Consider the following 15,555-nt stretch of genomic DNA (forward strand, 5'->3'; position numbering starts at 1 on the left):
CAAACTTACTTCAAACTTATTCTCTGTCTGCTTGTATGAATGTAACACATCATAAGAAAGTGTTTCACCGCTGTTCAAATGCTCTTTGGATCACATAATTTATATGTATAAATGTTTTCCATCTGAAAGGACTAAATATTAAATTTAACATTTAAGATTAAAAAGTAATCTCTTCAGTTATCAAAATACTTTTTTAATGTAACTTTAATGTAATCCCATTACATTTATTTCATTACTCCCCAACCCTGCCTACAGAGCTGAGATATTCTTCTACAAATCTTTGTTTGTGTTTTGCAAAAGAAAGAAAGTCATTCACATCTGGGATGGCATGAGTGTGTGTAAATGATGAGAGAATTTAAATTTTCTGAACAAATCTTGTGGTCTGCATTCCCTCTGAACTCCTGCAGGACCCACAGGACTTCAAAGTGCCAGTAATTTATCCCGTTTTAAATGCAGGGACTGTCATCAAAGGATGTAAAACTCTGAAGGGAAAATGGTCAACTTAGTGTTAAGAAATCAACCTCAGGGAAGTCAGATGGGCATCATGTCACGTGTCATCTGATAAGGGCAAAAACAGAAAAATAAAACGTTCTTTGTGGAAACGTGTTGTCTATTGGTATGGCTTTTGCCCTATGTGAAAAACAAATGCAGGGTTGCGGGAACGAGAGCGGTCAGGAAGAAAATCACTGTGGGCAGAGAGCGGGTGAACATGGAGTAAAATTCAGCGGGAGCGTTCGTGTATGAGATAGGACCTTGTGGGTGTGGGAGAGAGCGCGATGGAAAAAAACAGTCCCGCACAGACCTCAAACTAATCCTTTAAGATGGGTTTTTTTTCCAGCAGAGAGAAGATTGTTTTCTAAAGAAATTTTCTTCATAACACTATTTAGTTGTAAATAATTAGGATACATTAGGGTTTAGTAAAAGAGTGGATTGAGGGATTTGATGTTTGATTTAATGTAAACATGATTGACATGTACAGTAGAACAGACGCAAAATATGGGATGTGGTCTTGGTTGCCAACCGTATGTTATAATACGTAGGTTTGTTTTTTGGGGAAACTCAAACTCGTCTTTCCTGATTAGAGATATCCCTATAGTTTTTAACATTGAAAGACATGCCTTTAGAGAGATTATCTTATAAAGAGATATGGTAAACACATGTATCTTCATATGAACCATAGCTCCATGGATTTGGCAGCACGTGCACCACTTATCTTCTTCAGTCTAGTCCTGAGTCCAGGTTTACACACCGATTCCACTGGAACTTGTCCATTTTAAAGGATAATTGCTACAAACCCAGAGACCTGAGATCCTCTCCTCCTAATGATGGCTGTCCAGCTCTGGGTAATGTTCCAGGGGTGTGTGAAAGGTGTTGGTGATGTGCTGGAAGAGTTGTCTCCAAGCTCTGAGAGCGGGTCCGAGCCTCTGTGCTGTGGGGAGAAAGGGCCAGTAGGGGCTTTTTAGACCTGTCTGTATGGTGGAATGTGGAAAGCGTGACAGGAAAAGAACCAGTCGAGGAACCTAGGGAAGTTGAAGGACAGACCAGCTGCAGTTCTTGTGGTCTGGATGGATGGGATGCAAGTCCTCCTGGATGTATTCCAGGGTGCATTGGAGAAGGAAAGGGTGGGATGTTCCAAGATGAACCCTGGCCCTGTAAGGGAATAGGAGGGGAGGGATGCCCCGAGGTAAATGTAGATGTACAGACACCAGGTGTTTGAGGAGAGGCCATCATGGATTCGATGAGAAAGGCAAGACTCCGCATGACACGTCTTAGCTCGGCCATCTCCCGTCCCAGGGAGTTCACCTGCAAAAAAATATAACCATAAACAGTCAGTCACTTACTTTCAATAGAGTCACCTACAGGTGGAGGTTTCTCAAACATTCTCCCCATCTGCCATTGAATGGGACAAACATTCCCACCACACACTGCCACTGCCACTGGTTAAGACAATGTTGCTGTGTCGGGCAGGTTAGGATGCTCAATCAAACAGAGCAATGTTTTTAGCCAAATTAATGCAAAACAGAACAAAACAACAACAAAAAAATCAACGAAAGTGACTGCTGCCTGAGGATGTCATTCTGTCAAACATTTACTTTTGGGTTCTACAGAAGACTTTGAAACAACATGATTTGAAACAATGTAAGGGGTAGACAATGACGGAACTTTGGGGGAATTATCCCATTAAGACTAGTTAAGAGAAACCATTTAAACATTTTGAAATTTTGAACATTTAGAACTGAAACATTTTGAATTTAAACAAAGAATACACACTTCAGCTTTAATACTGATCTATAATTTTTATAATTCTAGCTATTATTAAACAGGAAACAAACAATAAAAAAAGCATTGCTGATTTGGCACTGGTAAATTACTATACACTGTGAATGCCAATCTGATATAAGAAAGTGAGATGTCAGGCACAAAGACAGATTTGTTTGTCATCAGGCCTCCATTACAAGTATGTTTAATGGTTACATCAATCAGTTAATAACTATAATTTATAAATACAGCAGTGCTTTGAGTAAGCTATTATTTATCTTTAAAGTAAGAATTGATATTACAACATGTAGGGCAGAGCTCAAGATTGGTTTGTGTTGTATGATTAATGTTAAGCAGAACTAAGATTAATGAAGCATAGATTAATGAACAAAGTCAGAGTAATGGAAGAATGTTAGCTGGGCGTTTGGGAAACTGTCAATACAGTAGGCTATAGTACTGTAATACTCTTTCTTTACAATACTGAATCAATATACTGGGACATACGCTGCAGCTATTATAACTATCATTGGGATTGTTTTGTTATTATTTTAAAGAATTTAGTGTATTTTAGAGCAATTATTCTTCATTTAATTTTGCTAGAAGATGTATGAAAATCTCTGTAAATAAAGCTATTGCACCATGCTCATGATTTATTTGAGGTCTTTACAATATTACAAGATAACTAAAATGAATCAAAGTTGAAACATTAATTTGGTGATTTTATGAAAGTGATGTCACACTAGGATTTATAATATTGATTTGCAATCCTGGGTGTTTACTGCCTACACACAATAACCAGATAATATTGATTGCATATATTGGCACAGAGTTAGACTTGTATGGCACAGTATATTAAATATATACTGTACATAATGGACATACTATACATACTGTATAGTGGTATATACACTCAGTGACCACTTTGTTAGGACACCTGTACACCTACTTATTCATGCTATTATCTAACCAGCCAAGCTTGTGGCAGCAGTGCAATGCATAAAATCATGCAGATACATGTCTGGCGCTTCAGTTATTGTTCACATCAACCATCAGAATGGGGAAAAAAATTTGATCTCAGTGATTTCATCCATGGCATGACCAGATGGGCTGGTCTGAGTATTTCTGTAACTGATGATCTCCTGGGATTTTCACGCACAACAGTCTCTAGAATTTACTCCGAATGGGGCCAAAAACAAAAAACTACCAGTGAGCGGCAGTTCTATGGACAGAAATGCCTTGTTGATAAGAGAGGTCCACGGAGAATGGCCAGACTGGTTTGAGCTGACAGAAAGGCTACAGTAACTTGTCCTTGGTTGACAGAAGTGGAAGCCGATGTGGTCTTCTGCTGCTGTAGCCCATTCACCTCAGGGTTTGACATTGTGCATTCTGCGATGCTTTTCTACTCACTACAGTTGTACAGAGTGTTATCTGAGTTACCATAGCATTTCTATCAGCTCAAACCAGTCTGGCCATTCTCTTTTGACCTCTCTCATCAACAAGCCATTTCCGTCTGTAGAACTGCAGCTCACTGGATGTTTTGGCGCCATTCTGAATAAACTCTATAGACTGCTGTGTGTGAAAATCCAAGGAGGTCAGCAGTAACAAAAATACTCAAACCAGCCTGCCTTTAACCAAATCATGCCACGGTCAAAATCACTGAGATCACATTTTTCCCCATTCTGATGGGTGATGTAAACATCAACTGAATCTCTTGACCCATACCTGAATCATTTTATGTATTGAGCTGCTGCCACAAAATTGACTGATTAGACAACAGCATGAATAACTATGTGCACAGGTGTTCCGAGTGCTCACTGAGTGTACAGTATGTACTGTAGTTTATCAGCACAATTTCTGTCCTGCTTGGACAACATCCTTCATTCTAAACGTTAATATTATTTTTGTAATAATATAAAAAAAGGGTGCGATAACCAAAAAAAATTAATAAATTCAAGACATTTTTTTAAATATGTTTCCCACAGCAACAGAACAGGATGTTAAATATAAGGCAATTAGCTGTACCTCTGCTCCCACCCATCTGTCTCTGTCTGTCAGAGCCAGTGCTGCTTTCAAGTGAAACTGAGGTATTATCTCCTAGTTCCAATGGGGCATCAATGTTGGTTGTTGACTTATAGATATTTAGTTATTTCTGGATTCACTCTAACAGAAGATCATTATATCCAGTCCCTGGAGAAGATCCTGATTATACTGTTCCACTCCATCTATGTGAATGTTCGATTTCCCTGTTTTTTCTTTGGCTTTTGAATTGGAATAAATTGAGATCAAGCCCGTAATTTAACATTCACTAACAATTCATCCACATGACACTTTTTCCCAAAAATTACAATACCTCAAAGTTGCAATTTAAAGGAACAGTGACTTAAATTTCTGTCTGTTCCTCACACAAATATATCAAATTGCATATAGCACACAACTGATATGGAGTACTTTTATTATGCATCTATGGTGCCTTTTTGAAGCTTGACAGCCCCTGGTCCCCATCCTCTATCATTGTCTTGCACAGAGGAGCTCGGACATTCTGCTCAACTTCTTCTTTGGTGTTCCACAGAAGAATGAAAGTTGCAGGCTTGGAATAACTTGAGGATAGTTCCAATAAGTTATGAAAAACTCTTCATTTTTGGGCCAAGTATAACTTTAAGAACCTTAAGTGATTCAGAGCCAAATTTAATTATGGTCCAAATTTAGTCACTGACATTTTTTGCTAAGCAAATTATATCTATTTGTTGCCTCTGCCCTCTATGTTCATCTGTATTTTGTTCACAGTTAATACAGAGGGAAAATATTTGTGATGGCCCAGAACATAGCACAGATTATCGAAGCTCAGAGAGACACAGATAGACATACTTTGGCAGCCACCCTCATAATCATGCCAACAAGTGATAATACCAAATAATGAGTGTAATTGGGTAATGATCCATAAATGCCATCAGAGGCAGTGAGGTACAAGAAAACAACTTCAGACAGGAAGGAACAACAGGAAGGGAGTCCTCAACCTCCTGGTGGACCAAACCAAGTACGGATTACAACAAAATCCAGCTGAGAGGCCGGCTGTCAAGAATAAAAAGATACAAGAGATCGAGTGTGAGAGAGATACAGAGAATGAGAGAGAGAGAAAAAATGAGCAGCAGCACGTACCTCTCATGACTTTACCTGTCAAAAGATAGGTCAAAAACATAGGCTGACAAGCAACAATATGGGTTGTCATATGGATTTATATCCAAGCCAATACACAGCAGAACTACAGTTCTCTTTCAGTGTCAGATCTTGACTCAGTTATTGTGTAATTAATGCTGTAACTGCAGCATTAATAATTTTTTCCATAGTACAGGTCCTTCTCAAAAAATTAGCATATTGTGATAAAGTTCATTATTTTCCATAATCTAATGATAAAAATTAAACTTTCATATATTTTAGATTCATCCTAACCCTAACCCTAACACCAACTGAAATATTTCAGGTCTTTTATTGTTTTAATACTGATGATTTTGGCATACAGCTCATGAAAACCCAAAATTCCTATCTCAAAAAATTAGCATATTTCATCCGACCAATAAAAGAAGTGTTTTTAATACAAAAAAAGTCAACCTTCAAATAATTATGTTCAGTTATGCACTCAATACTTGGTCGGGAATCCTTTTGCAGAAATTACTGCTTCAATGCAGCGTGGCATGGAGGCAATCAGCCTGTGGCACTGCTGAGGTGTTATGGAGGCCCAGGATGCTTCGATAGCGGCCTTAAGCTCATCCAGAGTGTTGGGTCTTGCGTCTCTCAACTTTCTCTTCACAATATCCCACAGATTCTCTATGGGGTTCAGGTCAGGAGAGTTGGCAGGCCAATTGAGCACAGTAATACCATGGTCAGTAAACCATTTACCAGTGGTTTTGGCACTGTGAGCAGGTGCCAGGTCGTGCTGAAAAATGAAATCTTCATCTCCATAAAGCTTTTCAGCAGATGGAAGCATGAAGTGCTCCAAAATCTCCTGATAGCTAGCTGCATTGACCCTGCCCTTGATAAAACACAGTGGACCAACACCAGCAGCTGACATGGCACCCCAGACCATCACTGACTGTGGGTACTTGACACTGGACTTCAGGCATTTTGGCATTTCCTTCTCCCCAGTCTTCCTCCAGACTCTGGCACCTTGATTTCGAATGACATGCAAAATTTGCTTTCATCCGAAAAAAGTACTTTGGACCACTGAGCAACAGTCCAGTGCTGCTTCTCTGTAGCCCAGGTCAGGCGCTTCTGCCGCTGTTTCTGGTGCCTGTGCACAGTGGCTCTGGATGTTTCTACTCCAGACTCAGTCCACTGCTTCCGTGAGGTCCCCAAGGTCTGGAATCAGTCCTTCTCCACAATCTTCCTCAGGGTCCGGTCACCTCTTCTCGTTGTGCAGCGTTTTTGCCACACTTTTTCCTTCCCACAGACTTCCCACTGAGGTGCCTTGATACAGCACTCTGGGAACAGCCTATTTGTTCAGAAATTTCTTTCTGTGTCTTACCCTCTTGCTTGAGGGTGTCAATGATGGCCTTCTGGACAGCAGTCAGGTCGGCAGTCTTACCCATGATTGCGGTTTTGAGTAATGAAACAGGCTGGGAGTTTTAAAAGCCTCAGGAATCTTTTGCAGGTGTTTAGTTGATTCAGATGATTAGGTTAATAGCTCATTTAGAGACCCTTTTCATGATATGCTAATTTTTTGAGATAGGAATTTGGGGTTTTCATGAGCTGTATGCCAAAATCATCAGTATTAAAACAATAAAAGACCTGAAATATTTCAGTTGGTGTGCAATGAATCTAAAATATATGAAAGTTTAATTTTTATCATTACATTATGGAAAATAATGAACTTTATCACAATATGCTAATTTTTTGAGAAGGACCTGTATATCCTACCTTGGCAAACTCCCAACATTGGTTGAGCCAATGTTTCTTTTCTGTAAAATCAGCCAAAACATGGCTTACTTATAGATGTCATTGCATATTAAGCAGGAAATGGAGTAAGCGATTTCTCCTAAAAATTACACACATCTCCATTATATTATTATATTTGTTCCCCCACAATCCTGAGTATGCATTTACAGCCTTAAATCCAAGCGATATCCCTGAAAAACAGTAGTAAACTTCCTCAAATAAGCTTCTGTACAAACCTCCATTGAATTATAATGCATTATACGGAATCAACAATGTATAGTATATGGGAAACCACAGTGAACAGGAGGGGTTTCAAGGGCATTGTTTAAAATGTTCTCTTTCATCAACATGGGGCCAGCCCCACTTTTCTCTTCTAATGAGTTTTATGTCCTCTAGTGTTTGAATAACATCCCCTTTCCCTCTCACGCAGCAGCTTGCCATATGTTTTGTGAGTACCTGGCGTTAGGAGCTCGCCCTTACTGTGCTGGTTTCGATCTGTCAGTGCTCACATTTAGTACAGTACCTTCACAATAAGAGGGATGACTTTCCATCCCTAGAGTAGATCTACTCTTAAATTACACTGCAGAAAATGACAAATAGTTTAAATACAATAAAAAAAATCCTTTACCTCTTGGTTGAGATGGCTTAACTGTCTCCTGGTCTCCACTGATTTGGCTGCTAATTCTGCTAAGAAAAAACACAGTTCTGTCAATCAACCCCACCGTTGATAGCAAGTACATTGAAAACATATTATGCTGTAAAAGTAATTATTTATGCACACATAATGTCTTTAGAAATTCCAATGTTTTTCTTGCTTCCACGAAGCACAAATAGAGACATTTCACAGAATGTATCAGCTGTACTTTTCATTAAAACAAAATTGGATGGCTCAAACTACCAAGGTCGACAAAAGCACCATAAGAGTAGACCATATGTTTTGTGCACTGTACAAAAGTCTTAAGATAAATAATGAAATTTAAGTTGTTATTCACTGAAAACCTTCGCCTCTGCTTTAGCTCTCAAATCTGATTCATGCCAAGGCATTTTCAAGCTTATCACATCCACAATCCATCACAAGACATGCAATAATGGATAAAGATTTGAGAGAACAGAAGACAGAAAGTCATACGTTTTTGAAACAACATAAATTAACTATCCCTTTAAGGTAAAAAACAACTTAAAGCCTAAATAAGCAATAAATATTGGAAATTGTGGCATGGCCTGGCATGAAATACAATTAAATCTCATCCAGCACACACACACACACACACACACACACACACTAACACACCTGCTGTGGGATTAGTTGTACCACTGACTGTGTGCTGGTGACCGGAGGAAAATGTGAACATGTGTGAATTTTCTGCGCCATCACTGTCCTCTGTGCCGTCCACAACCCTGAGCACACACACACAAACATGGGAAATTTACTTTACCGTTCTCTCCAGTTTCTTAATGCACCAGTGAGCAAATGTCTATTGAAATTACTGTACATATCTGTGTCTTTGTAGGAAGATCTCTTTTTATGTGCTGTATATCTATGCTGCACACCTTGGACTGAGATTTGAGAGGTCAGGCTTTGTGACAGTAGTATTCTGAATGAGATTTTTGTTGGTTTGGTGATCGTTTTTCTGCATCTGTGTTTTCTGTTTGGTTCCACCACTGAGATATTGTATCTGATCGTCTTCTTCATCATCTCCCTCTTCTTGCTGCTCAGCTATGGTTGGATAGCACTGGATCACGTCTCCATTTCCCCGCCCCTCCATCTGTGATTAGACAGATGAGATTTCATTCAAGGGTGTACAGTATATTTATTTTGCCATAGACCATTTTTCAATTGGCATTTTCAAATATTGTGCTAAGGTAGTGTGAGGCCAAATAATTGCAAGATGACTAACCTTGGACAATTCATCAAAAATAATACATTTTCATTATTAACAATGAAACAGGCAGATGTAAGAAAGTACAACTTGTCCACTCATACAGTAATAAGAGGATTTTTAGAAAGCAGGGATTTTGTTAAGGTCTTCTAGATGGCATTTAGATCATTTGATGTAGGTCACAAGTTTGACACCGACATTTTGCGACACATTTTATATCTTCTCTTTAATTTTCATTGGACATTGACAGTGGTTCCCTGAGTGCTCTTTCACATTTACACATACTGTAAAAGTTTGGACACATTTCACTGAATGTTTCTGATTATCTTAAAATCCCTTTCATCTAAAGGTGAAGGAAAAGCTTCCAACTAAATCCCAGAATACATGGGAAGTCCTTCAATACTGTTTAAAAAGCATCCCAAGAATGAATGGTAGTGTACACCAACACACAAACCCTCAGGGACCAATTACACAAAAGATAAAAAACAGCAGAAACCACTACACCAAAGTGAATGTCCTTTGGTAAAATTCATGTAATGGTCTGGGTCTTACCACTTGAACTATGACCTTACAAGTAATGCCCACTGTGAAAACTTCAAAGATTCGGTCACCATTCATTTGTATTACAGTATATGGGCCTACAGAGTTAAGATATTCTTCCAAGAATCTTCATTTGTGTTCTGCAGAAGAAAGAAAGTCATACACATCTGGGATGGCATGAGCATGAGTTTATGATTCGAGAATTAACATTTTTGAGTGAACTATCCCTTAAAGGCATTTAAAACCACAACTAGTCAGGCAGCTTTGATAATATAATGATCTTTGTCCCTTAGTCATATGGCTAGAGTTCTTATGTCACAAAACGAAACCCTAAAGGCTTGATTGTTTTCGCTCAATTATAGTTGTTGTAATGGAATTTTGCAGTGCTTTACACCTCATGGTTCTGACACACATTGCCAATTACACAGTGAAACTCTACAACAACATCGAATGGTAATACAAATTTCCATTTATACAATGCTTTAAATGTCAAATGTCACTTAAAGGTGACGGAAAACTAAAGAGGTAAAACAAAGCAAAGAGACGGAATAAACGTTTGGGTATTCCCCATCACTCTCACGCTCATTCTTTTCATCTCACTATCCCTCCCTTGTACTATATATATATGATTAATTACACTTTTCCTAGACTCATTTGGTAATTTTCCCTGTTGAATAATTGAGGCTCCCTCACACTGTAATTGAAATAGAGGCAGTTTCTCAAAGCAGTCAGTCATCCGACATTTCAATAACTGCCCTCTCCTCCTTCTAACCCTCCCTCGCGACGAAACACGCTGTTCCCTTCCCTCTAGCTCAACTCTATCCCTGATTACTGCTTCAGGCATGGAAGGACAGATAATGGAGAAGATGATCATCACCATCATCATCATCAATTTCTCGTTCTCTCTCCCCGCTGTTTCAGAGTTGTAGTGTTCTTAGCTTCCCTCATTAGGCAAATGAGGCGGGAGGAAGATCATTGTTAGGGAAATGAGCCTCAAGCTATAATAGTCAATGCAGCACTGTTAGTGGATAAGTGCGGGATGACTGACAGGTGAGGAAGAGAGGCACCTGTGTGTCCATGGATTTACTGGACATACTTGATAGAAGGTGAGAAGTAAGAACACCTGTGTGCATGCAGACAAACAGATGCACACAGCAAACCTACCACCCATTTTTGTGGTGGACAGGACAATTCAATGTAATTCATTTCAATTCAATTCAGAAACAGACTAGCAGAACAACAAGCCTTCTCCAATATTTCTTAGTACAGTCTTTGAGTCTTTGAACATTGAGCAATTTTTATATATTAATATATAATTTAGTGTAATACATCACACTACAATCATATAAACATGTATAATGTTTTGCCTACATCTTGTGGCTTTTATTAAATGAGTCTTCTTATCAAGGGTATGGATTTTATTATTGGGAGGTTACCTCCCCCCTATCCCCCGGAATCTACATCCCTGCTCATTACATTGCAAAAAATAAAAATAAAAAAATTAACAGAAACAATAGTATCACAACACAGTGGCAGACTAATTAGCAGGGATTGTGTGAGGTCTTACATGGCTCTCTTGTCCCTCTCTCAGGTTGTAGGTGAGATCGCGAGTGATGTCCTGAACGAAACGGTGAGAGTACTCAGGATACAGGTCGAGCACCTCATACAGACCCCTCAGATTAATGCACTGCAGGTCGCAGTACGTCAGCGCCTTTACATCAGCATTGGTCTTTATTACACGGTCGTCTACTGCCAGGTTTGCACCAATCAGGTCACCTTTGCCTATTTGCACACAGAAAGAAAAAAGTGCACACACACTATATAAACACAAGGGAGTTTTAGCAAAATATATTGTAACTAATAAGTTGCTGGCTGTCAGATATCACTATGAAACTATTCATCTTTTTTATTTAACAACAAGATTTTAGGTTAAAATATGTATACATGTATATTGCATAATACACATAATTCATGTAACAATTTTTTTAGTGCTTGAACTGTCACATTTTCCTCCTTTTTAATCACCTTTTAGTCCTGTGATGTGACATTTCTTTTTAAAAGTTTTTTGATTGAAACCTGTTTGGTTGTAAAGAGTAGCGTCTCTAGTTTAGTTTAATATGTGGCTTTAAAAAAAGTCCACATATGTGGAAATGGGACCTTATTCCCTCAAAAATTGAAAAAACATGTTAGTTATTTTGAAGAATTTTTTTGCTTGTGATTTTACCCCCTTTTCTCCCCAATTTGGAATGCCCAAATCCCAATGCACTCTAAGTCCTCATGATGGCGTAGTGACTCGCCTCAATCCTGGTGGCGGAGGACGAATCTCAGTTGCCTCCGCGTCTGAGACCGTCAATCCGCGCATTGAGAACATTACTGCGGAGACACCGCGTGTGGAGGCTTCACGCTACTCCCAGCAGCATCCACGCAGAACTCACCACATTATAGCGACCAGGAGTAGGTTATTCCATGTGACTCTAGTCTCCCTGGCTACCGGGCCAATTTGGTTGTTTAGGAGACCTGGCTGGAGTCACTCAGCATGCCCTGGATTTGAACTCGTGACTTCAGGGGTGGTAGTCAGCATCAATACTCGCTGAGCTACCCAGGCCCCCCATTTCACTTACATTTTTTTTTTTTGTTATCACTGTACAATATGGTTCTATTCATTAACATTAGTAAATGTATTCTTATATTTACAGTACATTTTCAAATTTAGAATCAATGTATTCATCCAAAACCTGAAAAATGTTGCTTTCAGAGGCTTTGTAGTTAGGAAGAAAATAAGGTGCATTCCTAACTGTTCTGAGACCAGTGCAGACAAATAGCACACTAGACGTTAAGACATTCAATAAATAGGGAGCAAGGGAGCATCCTATAACTTTCTATCCAGCTACCGTAAGTGCATTCACCTTTAAAATCCGACCAAAAGTTCAGTTTCAGGCTGCAGATGACGTTTGGACCACTCAACATGTTTAGCAGACTTGGGAAAATGATAATCAGTACATTGATTCAGAATTGTGTAATTAAATTATTTTATTTTAACATGGTTGGGAGTGATTGGATGATGCTGGCCATTACTTTTAATCAGAATTTGTTATTCAGCTTTATAGGAAATCAGCTATATTGTCTATAACGGCTCACAAACATGAATAGCCATCATTCCTGGACACATAATAAACTATTTGATGAAAGAATATTATTATTTAAAATTTCACAACTTAGTCCCACTGTCCACATATGTGGACATATATTTTTAGGAAAACCATTTGCTATAGATTTTGTTTGTTTATTAAGAGCTACTTGTAACAAATAAAAAAGGGAAATGGAAAATCCACACAGCAGTCACTCGGGGGTCTCAGGAGGTGAATTTTTTTTCAGATGGAATATAGCTTGACACACTGCAGGACACTGTTTGAAATGTCATGTCAACTACCCGAGAAGTACGAAAACATGTAAGAGCACACGCATGCATTTAAACACACAAACTAGCACAACTAAAGCTTCACTGAGAACTCAATGTCACAGAGACCTTCCTTTGTCAGCAGGATAGAGAAACATGAGTAAGGGAATGATGAGAAAGAAACAGTGTGTGTTTTTTTCCCTGTCACATTTCTTAAAGTGATAATAACACACATATATACACACATACAACACATGCACATCTACACACACAGGCAGGACCTAACAGGATGAGCGGGATTAAAAAATATTCACACATTTGGTTCTCTATCCTATGAGCCTGCTGTGAGTGTGAAGTCTCAGAGAGAGTTACCATTCAGAGAGAACAGCTTGTGACAGCTACTGTACTTCAGAAACACATGGCCCCTGAACCAGACTTCATATATTTGAGTCTTCCCTCAATAATAGGAGATGTATTTCGTGCCTTAATGAAATTTGAGATTTTTTAAAGCTATGTAACCAGCATAAGAAAATCTGATGATAATGAAAATTGACTGGAGTCTTTCACCCTATCAGAATTTTCACAAATCAGGTTTTGTAGAATAAGGAAGGACTTCTATAAAGAATAAGGAAATTTGCAGATCCTTCCTACAGTACCTGTTGCAATCAGGACAATAATCTGAAATATTCCTATTTCATCATAAGAACATGTTGCCTATATTTCTTTTTATTCATAGTTTTGTTCATTCATGCAAAGATCTTTTCATAATATCTATTCATTCATGTATATGGATTCATTAATTATGCACATACACATTCATTCATCGTTAGCACATGTACCTGTACATCTATTCATTTATTGAATACATTGAATTACATAATGCCGGATACAATACTCATGTAAGGCGGCTAATTATGCACAATCTGATATATTTTCTCAAAATCACACTACACTCTTTATAGTCCTTCACAGTGGCGGATTTAGCAAATTGGGGGCCCAAGGCGAAGGTATGTATGGGCCCCCTCTCTCAACCCACCCCCCCACCCCAATTACTTGGTTGACGTTATCCTCACCTAGCACCACTTCACAGCTATCTGCTGCTGTAGCGGCATGTTCAACTCGTTGGACGTTTTTATTCCTGTCTGTATCAGTAACGTTAGCCGTAAAAAAGTGTGTCATCTTTGGCAGCGTTGCCAAATACTTATCAGCGTCTTTTCGCTTTTTTCTTTTAATTGAGCCGCTTGGGTAACTTCTTTTCATTTTCGCGTTTAGACTCGTCTTGTTTCGTCTCTGTTTGTGTACATCCCTGTCCTCCTGTCACTGTGTGTTTATCTTTCGCGGCGCGACCGTTACGGACTAGTCCATTTCATTGTGAAAATAGGGGTGTATGTGTAGGGACAGATAACCATGAACTGGACATTTTAACCAGTACTTCAACGTTTCAACGTATTTCTTAAGAATGTTAATAAAATGTACTATGCTTTTGAAGCGTTCATGATGATAAGGGGCCTTTTATTTGATTATTTCTTATTATTTGTTTTAGGTTGGTTGGGGGCCCCCCTACTTCGACCGCTGGTAGGGGGCCCCAAGCAGCCGCCTACCTATGCCTCTATGTTAAGACCGCCACTGGTCCTTCATATATTTGTGTGTTTGTTGATTTTTTTATTTCTATTTTATTTTAGTTTCTACTTACTAATAGCACCTGTTTTTGATCAACTATATTTAAGTTCTAATAGAACACAATTTTATAAAGTAGAATCTAGCAAAATGACCAATAACGACCAACATGTAAAAGTGACAATTTTTAAATGCAGGATTTAGTCAATATTGTTATATATATATATATATATAGCTAAAAAGAATTTGTGTGATTGTGCGTATTTTTCATATTTGAGTTTTTGCGTAGTTTGAGTTTTTTTCAACTGACCGAGGATGGCTAGCACCATGCTGTCCTTCAGGACCTCCATAGATCCAGAGCAGACAAAAAAAAGGGCCTGCAGAGCATCTCCCTGCCGCAGCAGATACTCGCCCGGCGCACAGAATGACATCTTAATGTGCAGGGAGAGAGAGCGGAGACACCCATGACTCAGAGAGGAGAAGACTGACAGCTCAAGGATTTCTTTATTCAGATGCATCGCGATGTCCGAATGCAACTCATCAGGAAAGTCCTTCAAGAGCTGGAAAGAGTAAACAGGGATGGGATGGAAAGAAAAGGAAAGGGAAAGGGAGCATAAAACAGGGACGTAAAAACAGAAAAGAAAAATGAATAGAAAAAAGGGCAAAAGTAAAAAAAATGGGAAGAAAATGAGGGAAGGAAAGGAATAGAAAAGAAATAGGACAAGAAAAGGGGGGATAGAAAAAAAAGAAAAAGTTAATTAAAAAAAAGAGGTCAAATAAAAGTCAAGTAAAAAAAGACAGAGAAAAGTTAAATGAAAAAGTTATAAAGAAAAAGACAGATAATACATTTGAGGTTAATATATATTGTGAAAAATTAATTAGAGACAAAGAAATTCTTCTTTTTCTTTATATATTAATATAACAGCATATTAA

The 15,555-nt window shown here is 38.6% G+C and overlaps 1 protein-coding gene across 1 annotated transcript in view; it reads right to left on the reverse strand.

Moving 5' to 3' along the window:
- Positions 1–1,287: 1,287 nt before the first annotated feature.
- Positions 1,288–15,555, reverse strand: part of LOC127650851 (potassium voltage-gated channel subfamily H member 8-like) — a 54,770-nt gene continuing 40,502 nt past the window's right edge. The window contains exons 10-16 of the mRNA XM_052136486.1: positions 14,933–15,182; positions 11,172–11,390; positions 10,676–10,710; positions 8,740–8,954; positions 8,480–8,586; positions 7,817–7,875; positions 1,288–1,803 (exon numbers count right to left, since the gene is read on the reverse strand). Coding sequence (XP_051992446.1) covers positions 1,288–1,803; positions 7,817–7,875; positions 8,480–8,586; positions 8,740–8,954; positions 10,676–10,710; positions 11,172–11,390; positions 14,933–15,182 — 1,401 coding nt within the window. The remainder of the gene's footprint in view (positions 1,804–7,816; positions 7,876–8,479; positions 8,587–8,739; positions 8,955–10,675; positions 10,711–11,171; positions 11,391–14,932; positions 15,183–15,555) is intronic.

Source organism: Xyrauchen texanus, chromosome 10 (assembly GCF_025860055.1).
Source record: "Xyrauchen texanus isolate HMW12.3.18 chromosome 10, RBS_HiC_50CHRs, whole genome shotgun sequence".
NCBI lineage: Eukaryota > Metazoa > Chordata > Actinopteri > Cypriniformes > Catostomidae > Xyrauchen > Xyrauchen texanus.